General features: G+C 35.3%; 1 protein-coding gene across 4 annotated transcripts in view; it reads right to left on the bottom strand.

The window, feature by feature from the left end:
* The window catches only part of LOC150081922 (protein PALS1-like), a 262,311-nt gene that overhangs the window by 14,959 nt on the left and 224,158 nt on the right, over nucleotides 1-23,194 (bottom strand). For all 4 annotated transcript variants that reach the window (XM_090378985.1, XM_090378986.1, XM_090378987.1 and 1 more), the window contains 3 exons: nucleotides 19,842-20,041; nucleotides 12,656-12,717; nucleotides 10,630-10,704 (listed from right to left, as the gene is read on the bottom strand). In XM_090378985.1, coding sequence (XP_090235111.1) covers nucleotides 10,630-10,704; nucleotides 12,656-12,717; nucleotides 19,842-20,041 — 337 coding nt within the window. The remainder of the gene's footprint in view (nucleotides 1-10,629; nucleotides 10,705-12,655; nucleotides 12,718-19,841; nucleotides 20,042-23,194) is intronic.

Raw genomic sequence — 23,194 nt, 5'->3', positions numbered from 1 at the left:
CTATACTCAGTGGCTGTAAAATCAGTTTTAAATCATCACCCTTCTTGGTTTTTTCCTGTTTAATCTTTGGCTTTCTTTCCTCTAATGGTTCCCAACCTTTTTTGACTCGCAAACCCCTAAGCCTATATTCTTTGAAATTGTATAATAGTACTGATTTTTTATGATCAAATATTTCCAGTACTACGTTTTTATAAGCAACATTGTGTAATAATAAAAATTATTATTTATACTTTGTAAAGCACTTATTAATCAGTCCAAACTAGATATCGAACAGGCTAAGAGTAGAAAACTTGCTTCTTGTCCAAATGGTAGGCGAACATTCTGGTCTCTTTCCAAAGGTATTGGAGGCAATTTTTGCCCATCTCTGTTCCCACATTAGCCAAAGATAAAGCTGACTTGCTAGCATCCTATTTTTCTTCCAACTCATGTATTGATAATCTTGGTAAATCACCTCAAACCATTCCCAGTACACTCCATTCAATGAATCCTGTGGTTTTCCGTCAAAAGGATTTTGGTGAATCTTGATGCTAAGAAAGCTCCAGATCTTGATGGCATTTCTCCACTTGTGCTTCTGAACCTACTCCTGTTATGAGTCGCCTTTTCTCACTTTCTTATTCCAAAGGTGTTTTTCCTTCTGCTTGAAATTTGCTCATATCCAGCCAGTTCCTAAAAAGGGTGACATATCCCTTCCATCCAATTACTTCTACTCTTTCCAAAGTAATAGAGAAATCAATTAACTGCTAACTCTTGAAACTATCTAGAAATCTTTCATCTGATCAACGATCGCCAGTGTCGTTCCGGAAACTGGTGATATTCTGGCTTATATTACCCATCTATGGAAAAGTTTGGTGAAACTCAAGCCATTGCCCTTGACATAAAGGTCTTCTAAATAAGCTTCCATCCTATGGTTTGCCAGCTGTTCTTTGTAATTGGGTATCCAGTTTTCTCTCTGTCTTCTCTACTAATGCTGTTGTTTCCCATAGGTTCAGTTCTTTCCCCCACTCTTTTCCTCTTGTATATTAATGGCATTCTTCCATTGACCGGAAATTCTTTTTGCTGATGATAGCACATTGCTTTCAACCTTCCAGTTTGAGAAATCCTGCCCTGCTCAAACAGTTTAACTTCTCGAATATCCACTACCAATTCCTTAAATGTGGATCTCCAGGTAATTCTTCAGTGGGACAAAGAAAACTTAATTTCAATCCTTCTGCTCCTATGATTATCTTCAATACACTGACTTCTAATCCCTCTTGGCATAAAGCAGATTACAAATATTGCTTCCTCTGTATCTATAAAACAGTTTTCTTTTTTGCTCTCGGCATTACTTTTCATCCAAACAGTTGTTTACTCTGTTGAAATTACAAATCTGACCAGTAGGCCAGACTTGCAATTTCATGGAATATTGTTCCTACATCTGGAGCGGTGTCCCCAAAACCTCTTGCAGGCCTTTCTCATGCCTTTTCTATAGTTACTTGCATGGACACTGTTCTGAATTGGCTTTATAATTCCCACTCTCTTTCAAAGCTTAAAAGGCATGCAACAGAGGGAGAGATTCTGTTACAGATTAGACATTAATTAACCTAACTGTCCTCTTTCGAATGAAATCCGAACACTTACTGCAACCAGTCAACATCCTTTTACTGTCCAAGTTCAATTCCACAGAACAGACTTCTGTTTTCTGGAACAACCTTGCTTCATACATATTTCCTGAAAATTACAATCTGCAGAGAATCAAAGTCTAATATCAACAAGCATCTTCTTTCATCTTTTCAACCTATGCACAATACTATAGGTTCTTAAAAAAAGTACCTATACATATCAATCCTTAAGAATGAAAAAAAAAAAAATTAGCATGGAAAACACATTTATTTAAAAAAGGTTATTTAGGCATGGGTAATGCAATTCCATCATTTGATTATATCTCATATTGTGAATAACTCCACAATGAGCTGCCGAGGTACTGCACTACTTTGAATAAGTAACTTCACCAGTGGTCAAGAGTAATGTTACTTATTCTCGGCAGATACCTCCACGCAGATGGCACCGTTTCGAAGCTTGTTGGCTTACTCATTGGTGGGTGGGCAGGTACTCTGTTGTTACAATAGTCACAACCGGGTTATGAAGTATAACTCCACAGTATGAGAGATGCTTGATGGTTTGCATGGTTTAATCTAAAAATATTTCTTGACTCAATGTCTAAGAGTATGAAAAAGGTTGTTTATGCATGGGTAATGAACTTCCATCATTTCTGCCACCCAGGTAGAAATGATGCATGCATCGTTTGATTATATCTCGCATTACCCATGCATAAACAACCTTTTTCATACTCTTAGACATTTATTTAACATGATATACTGATTATAAGGAATTGTGGGAGATGTGATTTCTTTCTTTGGCAATTCTTTACTTTTTATTTAATTTTATTGTTAGTTAGATTTTGTAGTTTACAATAATATACCTATGTAAATCTAAGTATAGTAGTCATAGTATATTGATGTATGTAAGGTGGCACCTAGACTTAAAGTCCATCTCCACCATATAATCAGAACATCCACCAATAGCGAAAAAAAGTCACTCTGCCACCAGCGAGCAAACACCAAATTGGCAATTGCCTCCCAGTGCCCATCCCTAGAGCTGGGTCAACTATTCCTATCTGTGCACGATGCACCAATTCCACACCCATCAGATAAACTGCAATACTGATAGTTGTCATCTTCCCTGCCCACACCAGGAATACAAACAAACAAAAAAAAAAAAAACATATGCAAGCAGTCAGGAGTAAATCCCGCATCATCAGTTCATGATGCCAGCAAAAAAAATAATAAAATAAAAAAACCACTTTTTTTGCTAGGCTGATCCAGCGAAAAAAAAAAAAAAAAAGGCTGAGACAGCATAGATAAAAAAACTTACTGTCAAAAATCAGAACATTAAGCTGCCTCTTCTGGTAGCTTAATGTTCTGATTTTTTCTGTTTACCAGAAAAGCTCTTCTGGCAAACTCGTGAAATGTCTGAAAATACTGAAACCTAGATAAGTTTATGTTTATTACCTCTGCATAAATCAACCACCACATTTACAAGATTAATTCTCATCTGATCATAAACCGAACAATCAAATAACATGGTCCCAAGTCTCTAAAGCCTGACAAACACAATATGGGTCAGACTATCCCTAGCTCGCACAACATGCCCTTCAAGTCTCCATTCTCAAATTAAACCACTTGTTGTTCTTATAATCTACATTAAAAGTTACATCAGGAATAAATCTCCTGATCACAATGGAATTCCTTCTTTCCTGCCAAATTTCTATTAGTTTAGTTAATTCTTTCGATCAACCTGAATATCATTATTAATACCAATAATAGTAACTGGTCTACACTTCCTGGTATAAATCTAAGCAGATGCCATTACAAATTTTTTTATTGGAGAACACTTTTGCAAACTACTGCTCTAATGCTTGCCTGACAACCCATGTTCCTCTTGGTCTATTACTATTACCTATTACCATTCATTTTTGCTACAAATATCAATTTAGATAATATCCCTTTTCCCATCCTTGTTAGACACCTATACTAAATTATTTTCCCTTTTGTAATATGATCTAGGCTTGCCAAGAGGCCAAACTATAAATTGTTTTTCATCCCAACCAGATTATACTGAACAGTCCCCATGTGATCTTTAACAACCATATTAAACCAGCCCTCAGGTCTCTCCCCCACCATGGTAGTAGTTTCATTATTTTTCTTAAACTTTGATATATCTGATTTTTGATCAAATTCTCTAATCTATGGAGCTGAGAGCTCTGTAGATTAAAATAGCTATTTAAAACCTAATTTCTCTTTTGCTCTAAATGAATTTGACTGGTTTCCAATTTTCCCTACAACTATTGCTTATTTCAATATTTAATTTACATTTCTTCATCTCTCCCAACCTTCATAAATTTTGAGTAATGTATTTTCATACTAAATGGTCTACAACTATGTATAATTTTCAAAGATCCTTAAAATTATCTGCATATAATAATCATTAAATTTTTGCATTTACATCTCCCATACTAAACTTTATAAGTTACCAACATTCCTTTTTATAACTTTAATTTAATAAAAAAAGTGCAGCCCTGCCTCATTTCAAGTATAACCCAAAACAATTTTCCTATGCAGACTCAACATTTTTACAAACTTTTTATTCCCTTTGATGCCATATTTTCAAATTCTAAACAACTTTTTGTTATATTCTATTGACTTTTCTGAATTTGCAAAAAGAATGTCTAACCTGCTTAGAGACATTTGCAACAGATTTTTACCAGATACACAAGAGCGAATTTGGTAAAAAATCCCTTTTTATATAGTGATAAAATTAATGCTTGCTCCAACCTTCAGAAAATGCTCGTTACTTTTACTTTCTTGCGGATATCATCTTTTAAGGGCACAAAAGGTGATATAGTTGTACACGTTGGCACTAATGATATTAAGAGTAGGAGACCGGCGGAATTACTTGACAAGTACAGGTCACTGATGAAAAAAAGCCATGAATTAGGGTTGAAATTGAAAGTGTCTGCAATTCTGCCCAGACACGATAGGAGGGAGTATATGATGAGAGCCCTGTCAATCAATTCGGCCCTGGAAAGAGTGTGCAGGGCTCAAGGGGTAGACTTTTTTTCAGCCTGGTCTGTACTTGTTAACAGGAGAGACTGCTTCTACAGGGATGGGATACACTTAAATAGAAATGGTGCAAGAATGTTTGCTGATGCTATCGAGGCAGTGTTAGGTGGGTCGGAAAACTGCTAGATTGGGGGGGGGGATACGAGGACTAATAGATTAACAGTAGCCACTGGCAGAGGTGAAAGTGATTCTTGCACTGCTTCTATTGGAATGAGCCGCAGCCTGGAAAATAAGATGCAGGATATTTCAGAGACTGCTGGGAATCATTGGGGTACAAGTAAACACATGGGTTGTGTTAGGGTAGCTAAGAAAAAGAACAGGTGCATGTATACTTACATGTACACCAATGCTAGGAGTTTAGTAAATAAATTTGATGAATTGCTCAAACCATCAAAGGCAGATATTGTGGGGATTTCAGAGACGTGGTGTCACACAGATATAAGGAATGCAGAACTGGAATTTGGGGAGTACAATGTCTACAGAAAGGGAGGAGGGGTTATGCTATTAGTTAAAAAACACATAAAATCCAAGGAAGTGAAGCCAGTCGACATCGCTGGACAGTGCAGTGTCGAGTCAGTTTGGTGTGACATAAGCATTGGGAGATCAAAATTGAGAGTAGGAGTGTGCTATAGGCCTAATGACTCTGATGAGTATAATAAGAAACTGTTCGGAGAAATAGAGTGGGCCAGTAAATCAGAGAGTCTTATAATGGGGGATTTTAATTTCCCAGATATTGACTGGAATTTGGGGGCTGGTCACTCACACAGTAGCAAGGCTTTTGTGGATTTATTGGATGATTGTTTTCTACATCAGCATGTTCGGGAGGCAACTAGAGGGAGTAATACTCTTGATTTGATTATCAGTAGTGATTCTTCATGCATTAAGAATCTGCAGATAAATGAACCACTAGGTGGCAGTGATCACAGTGTGCTGATGTGGGAGTTACTCAAAGAGGTAACTACCATTAGGGGTAAAGGGAAGGGGTATTGCTTTCGTAAAGGCAACTACAATGGACTGAGACAGTATTTAAATTCTATACAGTGGGATCAACTGATGATATTGCCAACAGCAAATTCAAAATGGGAAGCATTCAAAGAACTTATCTTGGAAGCTACTAGGCTTTACATACCAACTAAGAAATATTGTTCAAGGTTTAGGCCTAAATGGATGTCAGATGAACTAATGAGGCATATGGCAGAGAAGAAAAATGCATGGGATACATACAAATTAACACGTGACACAGATGCCTATGATAGATACAAGTTGATCTGTAACCAGGTTACAAAGGAGGTTAGGCAGGCGAAGGCAGATTACGAGAGATCCTTGGCAAGGGATGCGAAGAAAAACAGCAAAGAGTTCTTTACTTATGTAAACTCTAGAAGGAAGGGGATGAATCAGATTGGTCCACTTGAGATCGATGGGTCAACTGTTGATGACCCTGCTCAGGTAGCTAACAAACTAAATGAATATTTTGCATCGACATTCACACATGAGGAGTTATTCAGCGAGGGGAATGCCAGAGGTGTATTCAACTCTAGCAGTAAGCTAGAGAATCTTGTAATAACTGAGAGCAAAGTGGAGGAGAAATTGTTCAAGATAAACACAAGAAAGGCAGCTGGGGTGGATGGGATCTATCCAGTTATATTAAAGGAGGCAGCAAAGGAAGTAAGCAAACCCTTAGCCATAATTATGAGAGCTTCCTTGGACTCAGGGGAGGTACCCATGGACTGGAGATGTGCAAATGTGACCCCAATTCACAAAGGGGGATCAAAGGCTGACACAAGTAATTATAGACCTGTGAGTTTAACTTCTGTTCCCGGAAAATTAATGGAGGCACTGGTTAAAGAAGCACTGCAGGATCATCTAGACAAGACTTCAGTTATAGCTAGGACACAGCATGGTTTTGTTAAGGGATGTCTTGCCTGACCAATTTGATTGGATACTATGATGCAGTCACAAAAGAACTGGATGCAGGGAATAACTTTGATATTATATACTTAGATCTTAGAAAGGCTTTTGATACTGTTGCACATGGAAGACTGCTGCACAAATTGGAGCAGTGTGGCATTGGAGGCAAATTGCTGCTATGGATAAAGGGGTGGTTGAGGGGGAGAAGACAGAGAGTGGTAATCAATGGACACTGCTCATCGTGGACTAATGTTATTAGTGGAGTCCCTCAGGGTTCAGTATTGGGTCCTTTATTGTTTTCTGTATTTATAAATGATATTGATGATGGTATATCAGGCTTAATGTCCAAGTTTGCAGACGATACGAAGGTTGGCAGGGTTGTCAAGGACACTACGCTGCTGCAACAGGATTTGGAAAGGTTGAGCAGATGGGCTTCGAGGTGGCAAATGAAGTTTAACATTGACAAATGTAAAGTACTACATATGGGAAACAGCAACCCCAGAGCAACGTATCAACTCTGTGGTACTACACTGACAGTGGTAGAGAATGAAAGGAACCTGGGGGTGGTTGTGCAAGCAGATATGAAGTTCTCTGAGCAGTGCAGATGGGCTGCAAGAGTAGCTCATGGTGTATTGTCAATGATATATAGGAATTTTTCTAGCAGGGATAAGGAGGTGATTATTCCCTTGTATAAGGCAATGGTCAGGCCACACCTAGAGTACTGTATACAGGCCTGGAGCCTCATTTCAAGAAGGATGTAGAGCTGCTGGAACGAGTACAGAGAAGGGCAACAAGATTAGTGAATGGAACAAAGGGGTGCTCTTACGAAGAAAGGCTCAAGTTTTGCAAATTACAGTGTCTGGAGACTAGGCACCGGCGAGGTGATCTGATAGAGGTGTATAAAGCCTTGAATGGTTTGAGCATGCTCAATGCTGGTGGGATTCTTCCTCTTGCTCAGAATAATCACCTGAGAGGGCATAAATTCAAATTGAGGAAAGACGTGCGGAAATTTGCCTTTAGCCAGCGGGTGGAACAGACTTCCATCCCTTGTCGTGGAAGTTGATAGCCTAAATAAGTTTAAGGCTCAGCTGGACAGGTATTTCGAACGAACAGAGGGGTGAAGTGGAAGTGGTTATTTTTATTTATTTATGTTACTTTTTTTTTTTTTTTTTTTTTTTGGCTGATGCTGCATAAGCTTGCTTTCTTGCATCAAATGCCTCTGCTAATGCTAACTATCTCATATCTCAGCATTCTAAACTTGTCTTTAGAAGCTCTCACCACACGTCTTTTACAGTTTTCACTAGAGTTATCTTAAATTTTTGGCGTCTTTATATAAGGATGGAATGCCATTTAACTTCTCAGCAAAGCTTTCTATATTTGCTAGTTAGCAAATTTTAGAGCACCTCTGATATTTTAACATCTTAACTAGTAAATACACCCAAACCTCAATTCCTCTATATACCCTTGTACCTTCAACTAGCTGTTTAAGATTACCTTCTACAGTGTTATTGTCAGTTATGTTCTTTACATGTAAACTTGTGGCCATCTTTATGCTATATTTGTAATTAAGAGTCCTTAGTTTGTGTAAATTTCTAGTGACATTTTACCACTATTGTTAGGTTAATCTTTCTCTTCAACTATCTCCAAAGATATAATTTAAATCTCCCACTAAAAGCCACTATTTCTTTTTCATTAGTTTCTACTGCTCTTTCTAAGCTATTAAACTCTATTTTATACCCTAACTTTAAATTTGCCCATAACTCTTCTAGATAATGCTTCCTAGTCAATTAAGCTTTCAAACTAGTTCTAAAAGCTATTGTACCACATCTTGCACTGTATCTTAGTTTATTCTAAACTATGATTATTGTTTAAGCTGCAGCTCTTCATGTCAGTGAAAAATTTTGGGAGTGAAATTGAAAAAAAAAAAAAAAAAAAATGTAATTAATGTTAAACTTGTGAAATTTCATTTAATGAAAAAAACTTGAGCCTACAGGCCAGTAAGGTTCCTGAGGTTGATAGCATTTACCCTATAATCTTAGGGGAGGCTGCAAGCGAGTGCATTGAACCATTGAGGCTAATTATGAGAGAATCACTGGACTCTGAAGTGATTCCGTTGGATTAGAAAAGTGCCAATGTAACTCCAATACATAAGGGCGGTTCTAAGAGTGAAGTGGGAAATTACCTGCCAGTTAGTCTAACTTCAGTAGTAGGCAAAATCATGGAGACTATGATCAAGGGTGGAATTCAGGATCACTTAGATAGAAATGGAATTCTGAAGGATACTCAGAATGGTTTTGTAAAGGGAAAAATCATGTTTAACTAATCTGGTTAGCTATTTTGACAGAGTCATTCAAGAGCTGGACTTAGGGAATAATTTCGACATTGTTTATTTGGATTTCAGCAAAGCATTTAACTCAGTCCCACATGAGCAGTTCCTTTATAAGCTGGAACAGGTTGGAATCACAGGGAAAATCCTTAGATGAATAGCAGGGTGGTAGTGATAAATGGTCATTTCCTCAGATTGGGTTGATGTAAGAAGTGGGGTTCCCCAAGGGCCATTGCTGTTTTTGATTTTCATAAATGGCATCAATGAAGGGATAGAGGGCGTGATGTCAAGATTGGTAGAGTAGTTAATGATTGCTGCCAAGCAGAGCTTCTTCAGAATGACCTAGATAGACTTCAGAGATGGTCAGAAAAATGGCAGCTATGCTTTAATTCAGCAAAGTGTAAGGTATTGCACCTGGAGAACAGTAACCCCAAAACTTATACTCTTGGCAGAGTTGACCTAAAGCCAGTAGTAGTGGAAAGGGACTTGGATATTACAATACGATTAGACATGAAGTTCTCCTAGCATTATAGACTGGTTGCAAGGAGGACCCATGGTGTCCTATCGATGATTTATCAAACAATTGCTAGTAGAGATAAGGACGTCATAATCCCATTATATAAGGCTATTGTTAGACCACACTTGAAATACTGTATTCAAGTATGGAGACCACACCTAAAGAAAGACATTGTTCTTCTTGAAAAGTTCCAAAGATGTGTAACTCGCCTGGTGAGAGCGGCAAAAGGGCATCCAAACAAGGATAGACTTCGAATATGTGGGTTGCAGAGCTTGGAAACTAGGCACCTTGGAGGAGACTTGATTGAGGTGTTTAAGGCTCAGAGAGACATAAGAAAAATGAATAAGAACGAAATTTTCATGGTTATAAATGATTCTAGAACTAGGGGCCATAATTTCAAGTTACAGGGGGGGGGGGGGAGAGTTTAGACTGAATTGCAAGAAGTTTTATTTTAGCCAGAGAGTTATAAATTACTGGAATAAGTTACCTACATGGGTGGTAGAGGCTGACAGTCTGGTGATTGTCCATTTCCTTTTCTCTTATTATTACTAATTTGTTTTTGGCTGGTGTAGCATAAGCCGTAGGCTTCCTTGCACATTGTGGCCATTACTAATAAGTACTCATTCTTCACATATGCCACTAATATATTATTGTATTAGGTTTTCATTCCTTTAAAACTGTAAAATAATTGAACTATTATTTTGCAATACTATAAATCAATCAATCTGAATGGAACAGCAACAAACCAAGAATTTACACAATGATCAGTTAAATATTTTCTTTACCCTCCGCCACCACCAAAGAAGAGCAGTGATTGTGTATATTATGTCTATAAACTGTAGATATTCATCAACCAGTTTGCATGTTAATGGGATAAAAAAATATATTAATCTCTATATGAGACCAATTAACCACAGTGAAGTGAAAAAAAAAAAAAAAAACCCTTAATTAAACAATGCGATTGAAATCCAGGCCTTATTTAAAACTTAATTAAAAAGTAAAAATCGATCCTGCCACAGAGGTTTCTCACAGAATAGAAACATTTTGTTCCTTATACAAGCCAAATGTAATGTTTACAAGTATGGGAAGGAAGTGCTAGAAAATTCCATGTTCTTCAAAAGATTACCTGCTTGTGCTAAAAAATTTATTCTATGAAGAATAAATTTAAAGAAAACATTCACACTGAAGTTCTATCTAAAATCACACGCAAGCTAACATACCATCATTATAAGCTGGATTGTACATAACTTTCTTCTTTTTCCTCTTATGATGTCTTCTGGCACACAGAAATTTAGCTAAAATGAAAATTATCAAATTAATGATAGATTTGGCCATAGCAAAATTTTTAATATTTATTCAAGAATTAGATTGAACTGTAAACAAAAGGTATTTATTTGTAAATTAATAAACTTAAAGACAGAGGTTCTATAGCTTTTGCTTTTCGAAGCTGGCAAGTCCTCTGAATAAATATTACATTCTGGCAGTCAAGACCGACAGAAACAGTACTCATCTTAAAAAGTAGGAAAAAGTAAAAGCAGCTATATTTGTATATATATATAAATTAAAATGAAAGAAAAATAAGGATCTCAACTGCATCTACATATTATTATTTTTTGGTGACCCCAAGTACAAAAGGTATTAGAGTATAATATTGTGTATGAGTTGAAGGTTGAGAAGACAGAGGAATTTCGTTTACACCGGACTAACTTGAATTTCTGTAGATTGTAATTTAAGAAATAAATACAAAAGCCAGTTGCTCCAAAAACAGAAGTAAAAGAGGCAAAGTTAGTTCTGTGCATTGATGTGAACAGTGAATAATGCTGATTATTTGAGGTGCATGTTCATACTGGTTTGAAAGAGGTTGAATTACTGATGCCCATTCAGAGGAAGTCATAGAAACATCTATAGAAAATTCATGTAGAAAAAAAATTGAATGTCTATATAGTAGAGAGAGCAGAGAGTTTGTAAGAGATGAGTCATTAGTTAACCCAATTGCTCTTTTTTGGATGGAGGATAGAAGAAAGCATTTGGGGGGGGGGACATTCCATGGTAGACCAATTTGAGATTTGTACAAAATCAGTAGCTTAAAGGAAAAGTACCACCAAGCAATGTTTAAACAATTATAGTTGTGTTATGCAAAGTGGTTAGAAGTCAAAGTTATCCGATCTAGTCTGGAAATTGGAGTACTCTTTATTTTGAGAAATAGGACTAAAGTTAACTAAGCGTGTGTTTTTTTGCCCATTGCAGAATTACTTTTCTGGGAAGTCCTAGTTGTTTGTGAAGAGAAGGATTCTTCAAACTGAAAGGCGGAATATCGCATCATTGGGAAGAATGTTGAAAAAACTATGGTCGGGATTTCCAATTAGTGGAAGAAAATAACAGAACTTGGGAAACACCAGTATTGGTTAAAGTTAGAAGTCTGAGATATATCTACCATCATCTGCAGTAAATTGTCAGGTGGAAAACTGGCTATCCAATTGCAAAACACTGAATTCATACTATGAGATGGAAGAAGTTTTATAAAAACTTTAAAAATTTGTCAAGAACAACTACTTAACATTTCAAACTTTTCCAAAATTACAATTAATAATTTTGTAATGGGCCAAGAGTGAACTTACTGAGATTAAAGAGTGCACTATCAAATGATATTAACACTGGAAGTAATAACAAATGTGAGTGAGAATTAAATTATTAAATGCTCAGTACGGTACCTGAAAAAAATAGAATGATGTTGGAAAATTACGTAATGTACAAATGCTTAAAATAGGACTCTGAATAAAGCTGCTTTTGTAGACTTATTCAGTTCAACAGTAAAAAAAAAAACAACATGCCTTATGAAAATAAATGACTTGTTATAGCTGACCGGGTTAGCCAGGTGGGTAAAGTGCCTGCCTGGCAACCAAAAGGTTGTGGGTTCGGATCAGAGTAAAATGCAAAAACTTTGGGAGGTGCATTATGGCCACAGAAGCTGATGCGCCAACAACTAACAAAAAAAAAAAAAAATTCCAGAATAATAACAACTAACTTTAGATCATTAACTAAAATTAATGATCAAAATTATATTTGACAACTATTCCTTGTTAGATTTATGCCACCCTTAACCAAAATTTTGAAATTAAAGAAAGAATTCTAAAAAAAAAAACTCAAAAGCCTGGTCGGCATCGCCCCCCCCACGATGATCCCTGGATATGCCACTGATAGTAGTTATTTCTAAATTTCTTATTTATCTTCCAAAAATTTCTATACCTTTTCTGGATTTTTCTTTGTTGTTCATATCAGCAACAATAGTCTGCTTCATTGCCTCCCGCCTAGAAATAGCAAAGAACTTGTTTATAAAGAGACTATTCATTATGAAATGGTATTTAAAATAAATCAACAAAATTCTTAAAGTCTATATAATATTTTTTGCAAAATAAGTGAATAAGCACTCTCACAAATAGTACAGAGTGTACTATATTAATTCAACAATTCTAAAACCACCTTCTTGATTGAGTATTTTTGAAAAGATGACCTATCGACTTGTGGCCTCATTCACCATTTTCATCTTTTGGAGTATGTTAAAAGGCATAACTTCTGGCACTGGTCAAATAGAGATCCTCACCAGCTGCACGATTTTGGACCTTATTTGAGGCTAACAATGGTGCTACATTAACTGTTTCATTGGCTGAATATGTCAACATGCTATGGAATTTAACACCAGAGTTGCAACATCTCTGCCTAAACCCTAAACAGGTTCCAGAAAGATGTGAGAGCTCATACAGTGCCCCAGGGCACGCGTATATTGGATTGTGATTCTTGTGAGCTATAAAGTGCTATTAGTGAGAGATATACAAGGACTATTGTATATTTTTACTGTTTTTAGTGCAGAAAATTACAAGGAAGCAGTCAGATACAATTGCCAAGACTCCCGCCGCCACGTGACCTGGGGTGGGCGGCCAGGAAAGTCCTGGTCAGCGAAGTGGAGTTGGAACTAGATTTGGACAGTGAGAATTATAAGGATAAGTGGACACTATAAGTGTGTATGAATAAACGTTTTTGAGTATAGTAGACAAGTTGCAACTGTCTGGACTGTTGTGAATTTCAGTGTTTTGGTAGAATTTTAAAAGTTTTACTGTATTATTTTTGTAGGTGTGGTCTAGTAATAATTATTATATACACACCCAAGTGCGTAGAAATTTAGTAATCAGTGTTTGTTTTTTTGGGACAGGAGCATTTCTGGTCCTGGAGCGAATCCAGCTAGTTAAATATTTAAATCTTATTGTTTGAGTTATTATGGCTCACAGAAGGAGTGAGGAGTCCTCATCTGAGGAGGATCTGCTGGCGATGGATGATGAACAGTTAAAGACGGCAGTTGGTAGTTTAGAAAGAATAGAAAGTGAAGAAAAAGGGGAAGGTGGAGAAGAGAATAAGCAAAGAAGGGTACAGAAAAGGATAAGAGTAGAAGATGAAGAGATAGATAATGGAGACAGTGAACATGTGGGTATAGGAAAAGGTATTTGGGAGGAGTTTTTGGAAATAAGACAAGAACGGACTAGGCTCCAAAAATTTTTATTTTGTGATGCAAATAAACTAGAGCTGCCATGAACAAGATTCTTTCAATGTGGGATACGTTGGAAGATAGAGCAATTAGATTGTTTGTGGAAAATCGAGTAATGGTATCTAGAGTAAAAGACTGTAGACAGTTAATTCAGGATCAAGAACAACAATTTGAAAGTTATGCTTCTGTATTAGAGAAGGGAAGAGAAAAAGTGAAGGAAGTTAAAAAGGGAGGTGAAACTATAGTGGCCTTCATTAAAACAAATACAGATAAATATACTACGAGTGAACAAGTTGAAGCAGTGGTGAATGAGGATACAAGACCTTTAATGAAGAAAGATTAGAGATAGAGGAATATTGGTTGAAGTTGATTCTATGAGTGATTATGTGAATTACAGAATAATAAGAGGTTGGAAGAGTCTGGTCTTAAAGTCGAAATTCCAAAGAAACCTGGTTTAAAGATAACAGTATATGATGTGAATAAGGATATACAGAAGGAACAGTTTATGCAAGAACTTTGGGATAGAAATTTGTTTGATCATGGATATAGTTTGGAAAGGGTCAAAAAGGAAGCAACTGTAAGGTCTATTTCTTCAAGTAAGGAAGGAAGTAACTGGATTTTGGAAGTGCCCAAAGAGTTGAGAGATATATTAATAAATAAAGGAAGAGTCTATTGCCAGTGGACCTCATTTCGGGTGAAGGATATTGTCCTCATTCCAAAATGGAATGAAGACATGGCCATGTGGCTTATCAGTGTAAGGGGAAGACCAAGTGTGGACAAGAGGGACACATTTTTAAAGATTGTAAAAAGAAAAATGAAAGTGCTATATGTATTAATTGTAAGAGAAAAAAATAGGGATTTTTGCCATCCAATTAGAAGCAAGGAATGCAACAGTGAATATAAGTATTATGAACAATATAGGACTAGATTAGATTATGGATAGGAGAGAAATAGAAATGAAAAGGCTAAAGGTACTGCAGGTGAATGGGCAAAAATCCTATAATGTTGCATTGCAGTTGAGTCATCAGATGGACGAAAAAGATTGATGTCCTCCTTCAGGAGGCATACGTGGTTGGGAACCTTGTTAAAGGTTATAAAATAACTGATAAAATTGTGCAGTCCAGAGTAAACAGTCAGGCTGCTGTCATAGTGAGAAATGCAGACTGTGTGGTAACACAAATTAATAAGTTGTGTTTTACTCATGGAGTCTGCGCTGAGATCTTGAGTGAGGTTGGTAGCGTATATATGGTAAGTGTGTACTGCAGCTTTATTTAAACTATATTTAAAAAGTGGTAGATGTATTACAAGGAAAGAAAATTGTAATTGGTATTGATTCAAATGCAAGTTCAACAACTTGGGGAAATCGCGAGACTGATAATAGAGGAAATGTTGATAAGTCAGAGCCTTAATATTGTAAATGAGCTGGGCCAGCCCAGCTCCATGTATAGTACCTTCAGTACTATACATGGAGAATAATATAGATTTAACATTAACTACAGAAGCCTTGTGGAATAAGATATGGTGTTGGAGAGTTAGGGAGGACTGGACTACCAGCAATCATAGATGTATCAGTTTCGAGATAAGAGACAAGAGGGTAGAATGTAATACAGGGTTTGAAAAGAGGTTTTCAGCAAGTTCTGCGAACTGGCAGCGTTTTGAAGAAGAGATTACAAAAATACTTAGAGATAATAGACAGGAAATAGATAGCAGCCTGGCTGAAGAAAGTATTGAGAAAATAGTATTATATATGAAAGTTGCTGCAGGTCTATGAGGAGAAGCACAAAATTAAAAAGGGTTGTTCCTTGGTGGAATGGGATATTAGTGGAAATGAGGAGGAGAGTGAACAGGGCTAGGAGGAATTTCTAGAGGGTATGGAGAAGAGGAATAAGTGAACAAATGGAGGATTTAAAGAGACAATACCAACAAATAAGATGGGAATATGTTGGTAGAATATATTCAAAAAGAGAAGAGAGAAGCATGGCAAAACTATGTAAAAGAGGAAATGAATAAGAATTTATGGGGATTACCATACAAATTATTATTTCATAGAATGAAAGTTGATCAAGTTTATAGTACTTCACAGTTGGAATCAATGCTGCAATGCATTGATTGAAATGCATTGCAGAAAGTTCTCTCTTAGGCCTCCAGGGATGTATCCACTGCAGCAATGATGTCACTGCTGTGGGAAAATGGATGCCAGCCAACGGTTTTTTCAAATTTGGAAATAGGTGAAAGTGTGATGATCCAAGATATCAAAGTTGTACTCATGGTTATGACAGACTTGTAAGCAGGTACATTGTCCTGGTGGAACACGGCTCGTTTGAGTTTTCCTTTTCCTCAGTATGTCTTTGATGTTTTTGCACAAACTCCTCAAATCTGCATAATATGCCCCTGTGACTGTCTGGCCTTTCTGAAGGTAATCTGCTAGCAACACCCCCAAGCCAGCAGAAGAAAGCTTCTTTGGAAGGGGAGAACAGCTGTTTCCACTGTTTGGACTGCTCCTTTAAGTAATGATCCATGTCTCATCTATGGTCACAAACTTTGCAAGGAAATTTGCTGGATCCGCTTGAAAATAATGCAAACATTTACTTGCAATTCTTGTGTATTTTTGATCTACTGTCAAAAATTTGGGACTCATTATGCTGACACTTTTTTCATAGCAAGAACCTCTGTTATTATGCAATACCCGTGTTCAGATGAGATGTCCAAGACACTGGTAATGTTCCAAATTATCACTCATCAATAGATTATGCATACTGCTAACTTCTGGAGTGATGGACATTGCAGGTCTTCCACAGCATGGAAGAACTGCTAGGCTCTCCCTCCCCTTATGAATTGTAACCATGCCCTTATGAATTGCCTTTAGCATCAGTCCCCTTTTCCACAAATATGACTGCACAGTGACTGATTTTATCTTTCCTCATTCACACAACTTCGTTGACCCGTAATTTAAAAAAAAGATACTGAAACTGCATGAAACTTGGTGGTTTATTATTTGACATGTTATATAATAAGTACAGAAAATTTCAACTGTACCACTACCCATTTATACTTGGGTGATGAAATTTTCAAATGCCCCTTGTAATGTTGAGAGTAAAGAGAAGGGCATTTACTTTCATTATAAGGTGACTACAGTGGTCTAAGATGAGTTTTTAAATTATATAGGGACTAATTGATGATGTTACCAACAGCAAATTCTAAATGGAAAACATTCAGGGAAGTAGTCATAGAAGCTACTAGGCTTTTTATACCAAGAGATACTGTTCAAAGCTTAGACCTAAATGGATGTCAGATGAACTAATGAGACTCGTGGCAGAGAAGAAAAATACATGGGATGCATATAAATTATACTAGCATTAAACTTCTTGCAAAATGAATGATTTATATTGTTGCAAATACATAGTAACAGTGACATGCAGTCTAGGAAATATGTAAAACAGAAAGAAATTGGAGTTTGGAAATTATTAATGCAACACCATGCATAAATTTGGCACCTGCACTGTCTCTCTCCTTTTTTTTATTTTCTTTTAAGCCAGCTTCTTTTCCCTTGTGCTTTTACAAGTCAAGTACCCTTGAGAAATATTCACAGTGCCAGATTTTTGGTGTTCTACCATATGAGGTACTTTCAAACAACAACACACAATGTTGAAAAAGGGATGGCTGCAGAATAGATATGTAAAAATTGCATTCAGCCAGAAAGGAATTGACTACCAGAATAAACTTCAAGGATTAGAAAAAAATGTCAGGAGGAATGGGAGAAGTGCTCTCTTTCTCTGATATTGTGTAAGCTTTCCTTTTTGCATAATTTTGCTAATATCAATACTTTCACCAGATGTAGATTTCGTGCATCACTATACCTATTTAAGTCTGCTTTTTTCGAAATGCACTATATTTTTTTTATTTAAACTAGCCTTTTATATGGTAAATATACTACCTGTGAATTGCATAACAAATGTCAGACCATTCAACTATTCTTACTTTGTTATATCAAAAAATGTAGAATCATTTTATTTTAATATTCACATAATTATAGAGATGTAATTTTGAAAATAGAAATTTTATACAGTTCTTTAGATTTAAATATAATAAAATGAAAACAATAATACTTTCTAATTAAAGAAAACCTAGAAAGTTTCTTCAGAAAATCTTATTTTTGATCATGAAAAATTTGTCTTATTGATTAAAAAAAAAAAAATTGGGAACATCAGATGTGTTGGATAGCTCTTTTAGCAGAACTAATTGATAAAACATGCTTGTTTCATTAGCATTAAAAATGTCAGAATTGAAAAAAGTTTTTTTTTTTTTTTTAATTTCTCCAGCACGTCATTTGTTTCCCTTGTCCTGTGGAACAACACTTCTCCACATTGACACAATATGTCAAAATTTAGATATTATCATGTTGACATTTCTTACTCAAATAAACTAGGGGAGGAAAAAGCAGCCTTGTCTATGTTTTCATACAGTAGACCAAATCTTTATTCTGTTTTTAATTCATAATTTAAGGTTGAAGACAATGGTTGTAAGGTTGAAAAAAGAAGCAATTCTGAAGAAAGTGACAATTTTCTTCAACAAAAATTATTGGCATTTCTCATTTTGATGTGGTACCAAAGTTTTTAAGCACTGTTTAAAACAAAAAAAAAAAAAAGTTGGTTAAAATTATGGTACAGAAGAGTAGTTAAAGGAATGCAATGTTTACAGATGAACTGCCTGTTCACTTGTTTCATAAACAACAACTGAATACAGTGTGTTCACTGTTAAGTAAATGGTGACAGTAAATAAAAAAATTAAAAACAAAAACTGAATTATGTTCAACTACATACAATGCAGACCATATCTACTGTGTAATGGACAAATTTTGCTCTAATTCATGTGTCAATCTTATTGTCAATAGTGAGCAAAGTATTATTACTCCTTGGACAAAATTTTTCATTACAAGGTAAAACATTTGTCGGGGGGTTGAATTCAGATGTCTGCTATAGTGAAACTTTCATTATATCAAAATTCACTTTTATTCAGTTATTATAGATGTTTGGCTAAGTATTTGAAAAAAAAAAAAAAAAATAGTTATACTGAAAATTTCATTATAATGAGATTAGTTGTATGAAAAAAAACACACCTTTCACTGAATCTGAAAGTTGCAAACTGCAGCCAGTGGCATATAGCAAGTGTGAAAACTAAAGAATTACTCATCCAGAAGTTAGTTTAAATAAATATTATTGAAGTGTCCACAGTTGGATTTTTGGGTTGCTATACCTTCTTGATGCATTTGTCAAAAACCAACAATTAATGAACAAAATATAACTAAATTTTCGAAGAATAGGCCTGCAATTGTTAAGATCCTACTGTAATTGCCATGTAGTGAATATGTGTGTGCAATTTTAGAAAAACGGTTTCAAAAAAACCACTGATATTTTCATACCAATATGAGAATACAGCCATTGTTTTTACATGGAAGGGGTATTCAACAATAAAGTGAAGTCAAATTCTTGTGAATACCATTATTTAAAAAAAAAAAAACACCATCTTCATCATATCCCAAGCAAACATATTAGGGTAGAACTTATGGCTGTTACATTTGTTCAACTTTTCTTCATTTCAGTAGAAGGCCCACTTTTGCTGTAAATAACCAAACATAAATGCAGGAAAAATCCCACAGTATCAGAAAATGAATAAAATAAATTTCATTAAATAATTTAAAATATATCTTGTCACTTGCTGTTAAATTACATTAGCCTGCAAAAGATTCAATTTCCTAATTAAATCCATCATAACTTTTCAGAGTCAAATCTGCACTAAATGGGTACTAAAATGCATTATCATCTAAGATTTAGATGTCATTCACCAACAAAATTTAATAACTGATTCTGAATGAGAAAAAATAAAATATTTACTCACTGCTGTTGGAAGCTTTTGCTTGGAATAAGTCCTGCTAGAGTTTGTTCATCTTCCCCCTCCCTAAATGCCTGCCACCAGTTTGGATCCTCTTGACTAATGACATGAAGTACATCTCCTTTCTGGAAAGATATACCCAATTCACGGCAAGGGATGTAAATATCGTCATCCGGGTCATAATCAAAATGGGTTTTAATGTGCATCTGAAAGGAATTGAAACAAAAATTAATCATTGATAAAATGTCAATACATAAAACTCTATAATTACTCCATTTTCAACATAAAATACATGTATTGCAAAATAAGAAATCGCAGAATGTTGCTTAATACTATTAGAGTTAGTTATCCATGTTCACTTACAATTGTATAAAGAAAGCAGCTAAATTTCATTTAAGTATTCAATGTAACGCATTCTATTTAAAGAAAAGCAAATTCCACTATCAAAAGCTATTGATTTTGTTAGCTGAATAAAGTGGTAATTAGCTGCCTAGAAAGTCAACTATGTAGCAAGTTAGTTTTGGTTGGTAAGAAGTGCACTTAGTAGTTGTATCGTTTATTTGTTATTTGGTTTTTAGGAGCATTTGCAACTAAGGCCATATTGCTCCGGGATATGCGGTGGTCATTCCCTGACCTTTCCGCATCCTCCGTATTTGGTGGTGACAGGCTCGAACCCCGGTCTAATCAAGCATGTGCTATGCACTGCTGCTCCTTCCCACCTGGCTATGGAGGTGCCATTAGCAGTTGTATCAACAAAGTGGTAGTCATTTGAGTGTAAGTGGTAACACAGCAGCATCCAACATTTTTTTGGCTAGGGGCTGGAAGTCAGAGGCTGCATAGGTGTGCAGCAAGTGGGATATCGAGTGCAAGACCGTAGATACATAAATTACATTTTGAAAAATGTAATTTATGTATCTACGGTTCTTTTTTTTTTTTTTACATTTAATAATTAAATACAAAATCCAATTATTACATAATACTAATAACAATCTTAATATATGATAATAATAATATTGATAAATTCTGAGGAAGATAAAAAATCATGAGAAAGCAATACAGAAAAATCTATTATTAAAAATGGATATTTTCAAAAGTTGATGTGAAACTATTTTGTGACATGTTAGTTTTGAACTCATGGGATGCAGAACACACAGTGTGTGGGAGTGAGCCATGTGCAGCCCATATGTTGGATACCCATGTAGTAACAGCAAGAAATGTTAAGAACATTTTGCTATGATATTTGATTATGTGAAAGTTGGATATTTTGCTAAACTTCCTAGCATGTAAAAATATGTGCTAAAAAGGATGATGTTGATTCCTTGTAGTTCCTCCCCCTTGACTATAATCTAGTTGTAAACAGGAAAGCATGTCATTATATTGTTGATATGAAAAAAAAAAATTCTATGCATTCAGTTTATTTAAATCAATTTATTATTTAATAACTTCAGTTTTCATAAAAAAATACTAATTTAGATATTCCTTTATCCAAATATAGATGGAGAAGTTGTCAGTATAATAAACTGAATTCAATATTTACAATAAACACTGTTTTGATTTCACTTATCGCCGCTATCCGTGAACTGTGACTGATGCCTCATGACAGTTATTAGATCAGTTATCCTATATGTATAAATCATTTATTTTCTTCACCATGTCTGTCTATCCGCATGTAATAGCTTGCTTCTTAAATGGATAAATTTTCATAAAATGTTGTTTGGCTCGCTCAGAAAAATTTGTCACACCACCCCAAATTTTATTAAAATTGGACCAACAATTTTCTTTGTCTGCATGTAACAACTTTACTCCTGGTGGATGGATTTTGATCAAATTTTACATTTAGACTCTTATTAAGTCACTCTAAATTTCATTACAACCAGATCATTATAAATCTGGTACTTATTTCTTAGTCCATCCATCCACATGTAATAACTTAACATTCAGTAGATGGATTTTTATAAAATTTTATATTTGGCTCTAACAGAAAGATATATATAGCCATCCAAAATTTAATTAAAATCAGACTAATGAAATCCAGAAATTTTTTATTTCTTTGTCTGTCTGTCCATCTGCATGTAATAACACAATGGATAAATTTTCATGAAATTCTGTAATTGGCTCTTTTGGAATGATTTTTTGAGCCCTCCCAAATTCCACTAAATTTTTTTTTTTTTTAAATACACATCATGTTGGAGGAATAAATGAGCAATGTCGATGATGTGTAGAAACAAAATGCTCTTGGTTCATGTATAAAAGTCATTACATTTTTTTGTATTTCCCATAAATCATGTTTTCTAAAAGTAATGCACTGCATATATTAACTAACTTGTTAAAATATTCACCACAGCTTATGTCTAGAGGACAGATTTATTTTGTCTTGTACTAGATTTACTGTTTAGGATGTTTGATTATTCATCATTCTGATACTGAGAACAGGTCAACTTTGGACAATTTGCAAATTTCTTCACTGCTGTTTTAAGTAGGTGCAACCTGCTTGAAACAGCAGTTGAGTTTAAAAGAGTGTTCAACCAAGATATTTCCTAGCAATATTCAAAAATGAAGCTGAGTCTTGACAAATTGAAAGACATAGGGGATCTAACAGATTCATAGCTTGTGAAATCCTGTAATACTACTTACAAGTATGAAGATTTTACTCTTACTTTTTGCTGAAACAAAATACACAATACTCATTTGAGCCAGTATTGACCAATGTTATTACAACCTTTAAACCCTTAAAGCAGTACAGAAAAATATAGATTTACAAATTGTGCCACTTACATTTTCCTAACTTACTATACAATCCTTGTTAAATGAAAACATCATCAATTAAAGAACACAATTTTATTAGATCAACAAAAAGCAAACCCCTCCTCCTCCTCCTCGCAATGTTTGGTAATATTGAAATCAATAAATCCTATAAAAAAAGGCCGATTGCCAGCAGTAAATATGTATCCAGTACAGAACTTAGTGAAATGGCTGTAAAAGTTGTCATCTCTTAAGTAGAACATAATAAATTGAGGAATTTATCAAAATGATAACCATGAATGCATAAAAAATGAAATGAAGATATCCTTATGGGTCTTGATGTAAATGGTGTTTATCAACATTCCAGCAGATCAAGCAATTTATACTGTAGGAAAAAAGATCGATGGTTGGAAATAGGGGTGCCATGTTCTGGTTATCAGCAGTGATTCTTCATACATTAGGAATCTGCAGGCAAAAGACTGACTGGGTGTTTTAAGCAAAGTCACCCTTCTGTAGTCACCCTTACGAAGGCTTTTGCTTTCATAAGGGTGATACAGTGGTATCAGACAGTTTTTAAATTCTGTGCATTGGGACCAACTGATGATGCTACCAACAGC

This window comes from Mastigoproctus giganteus, chromosome 8 (genome assembly GCF_048544385.1).
Source record: "Mastigoproctus giganteus isolate SK-2022 chromosome 8, ASM4854438v1, whole genome shotgun sequence".
Classification (NCBI taxonomy): Eukaryota; Metazoa; Arthropoda; class Arachnida; order Uropygi; family Thelyphonidae; genus Mastigoproctus; species Mastigoproctus giganteus.
This window is presented reverse-complemented; position numbering and strand designations above follow the sequence as displayed.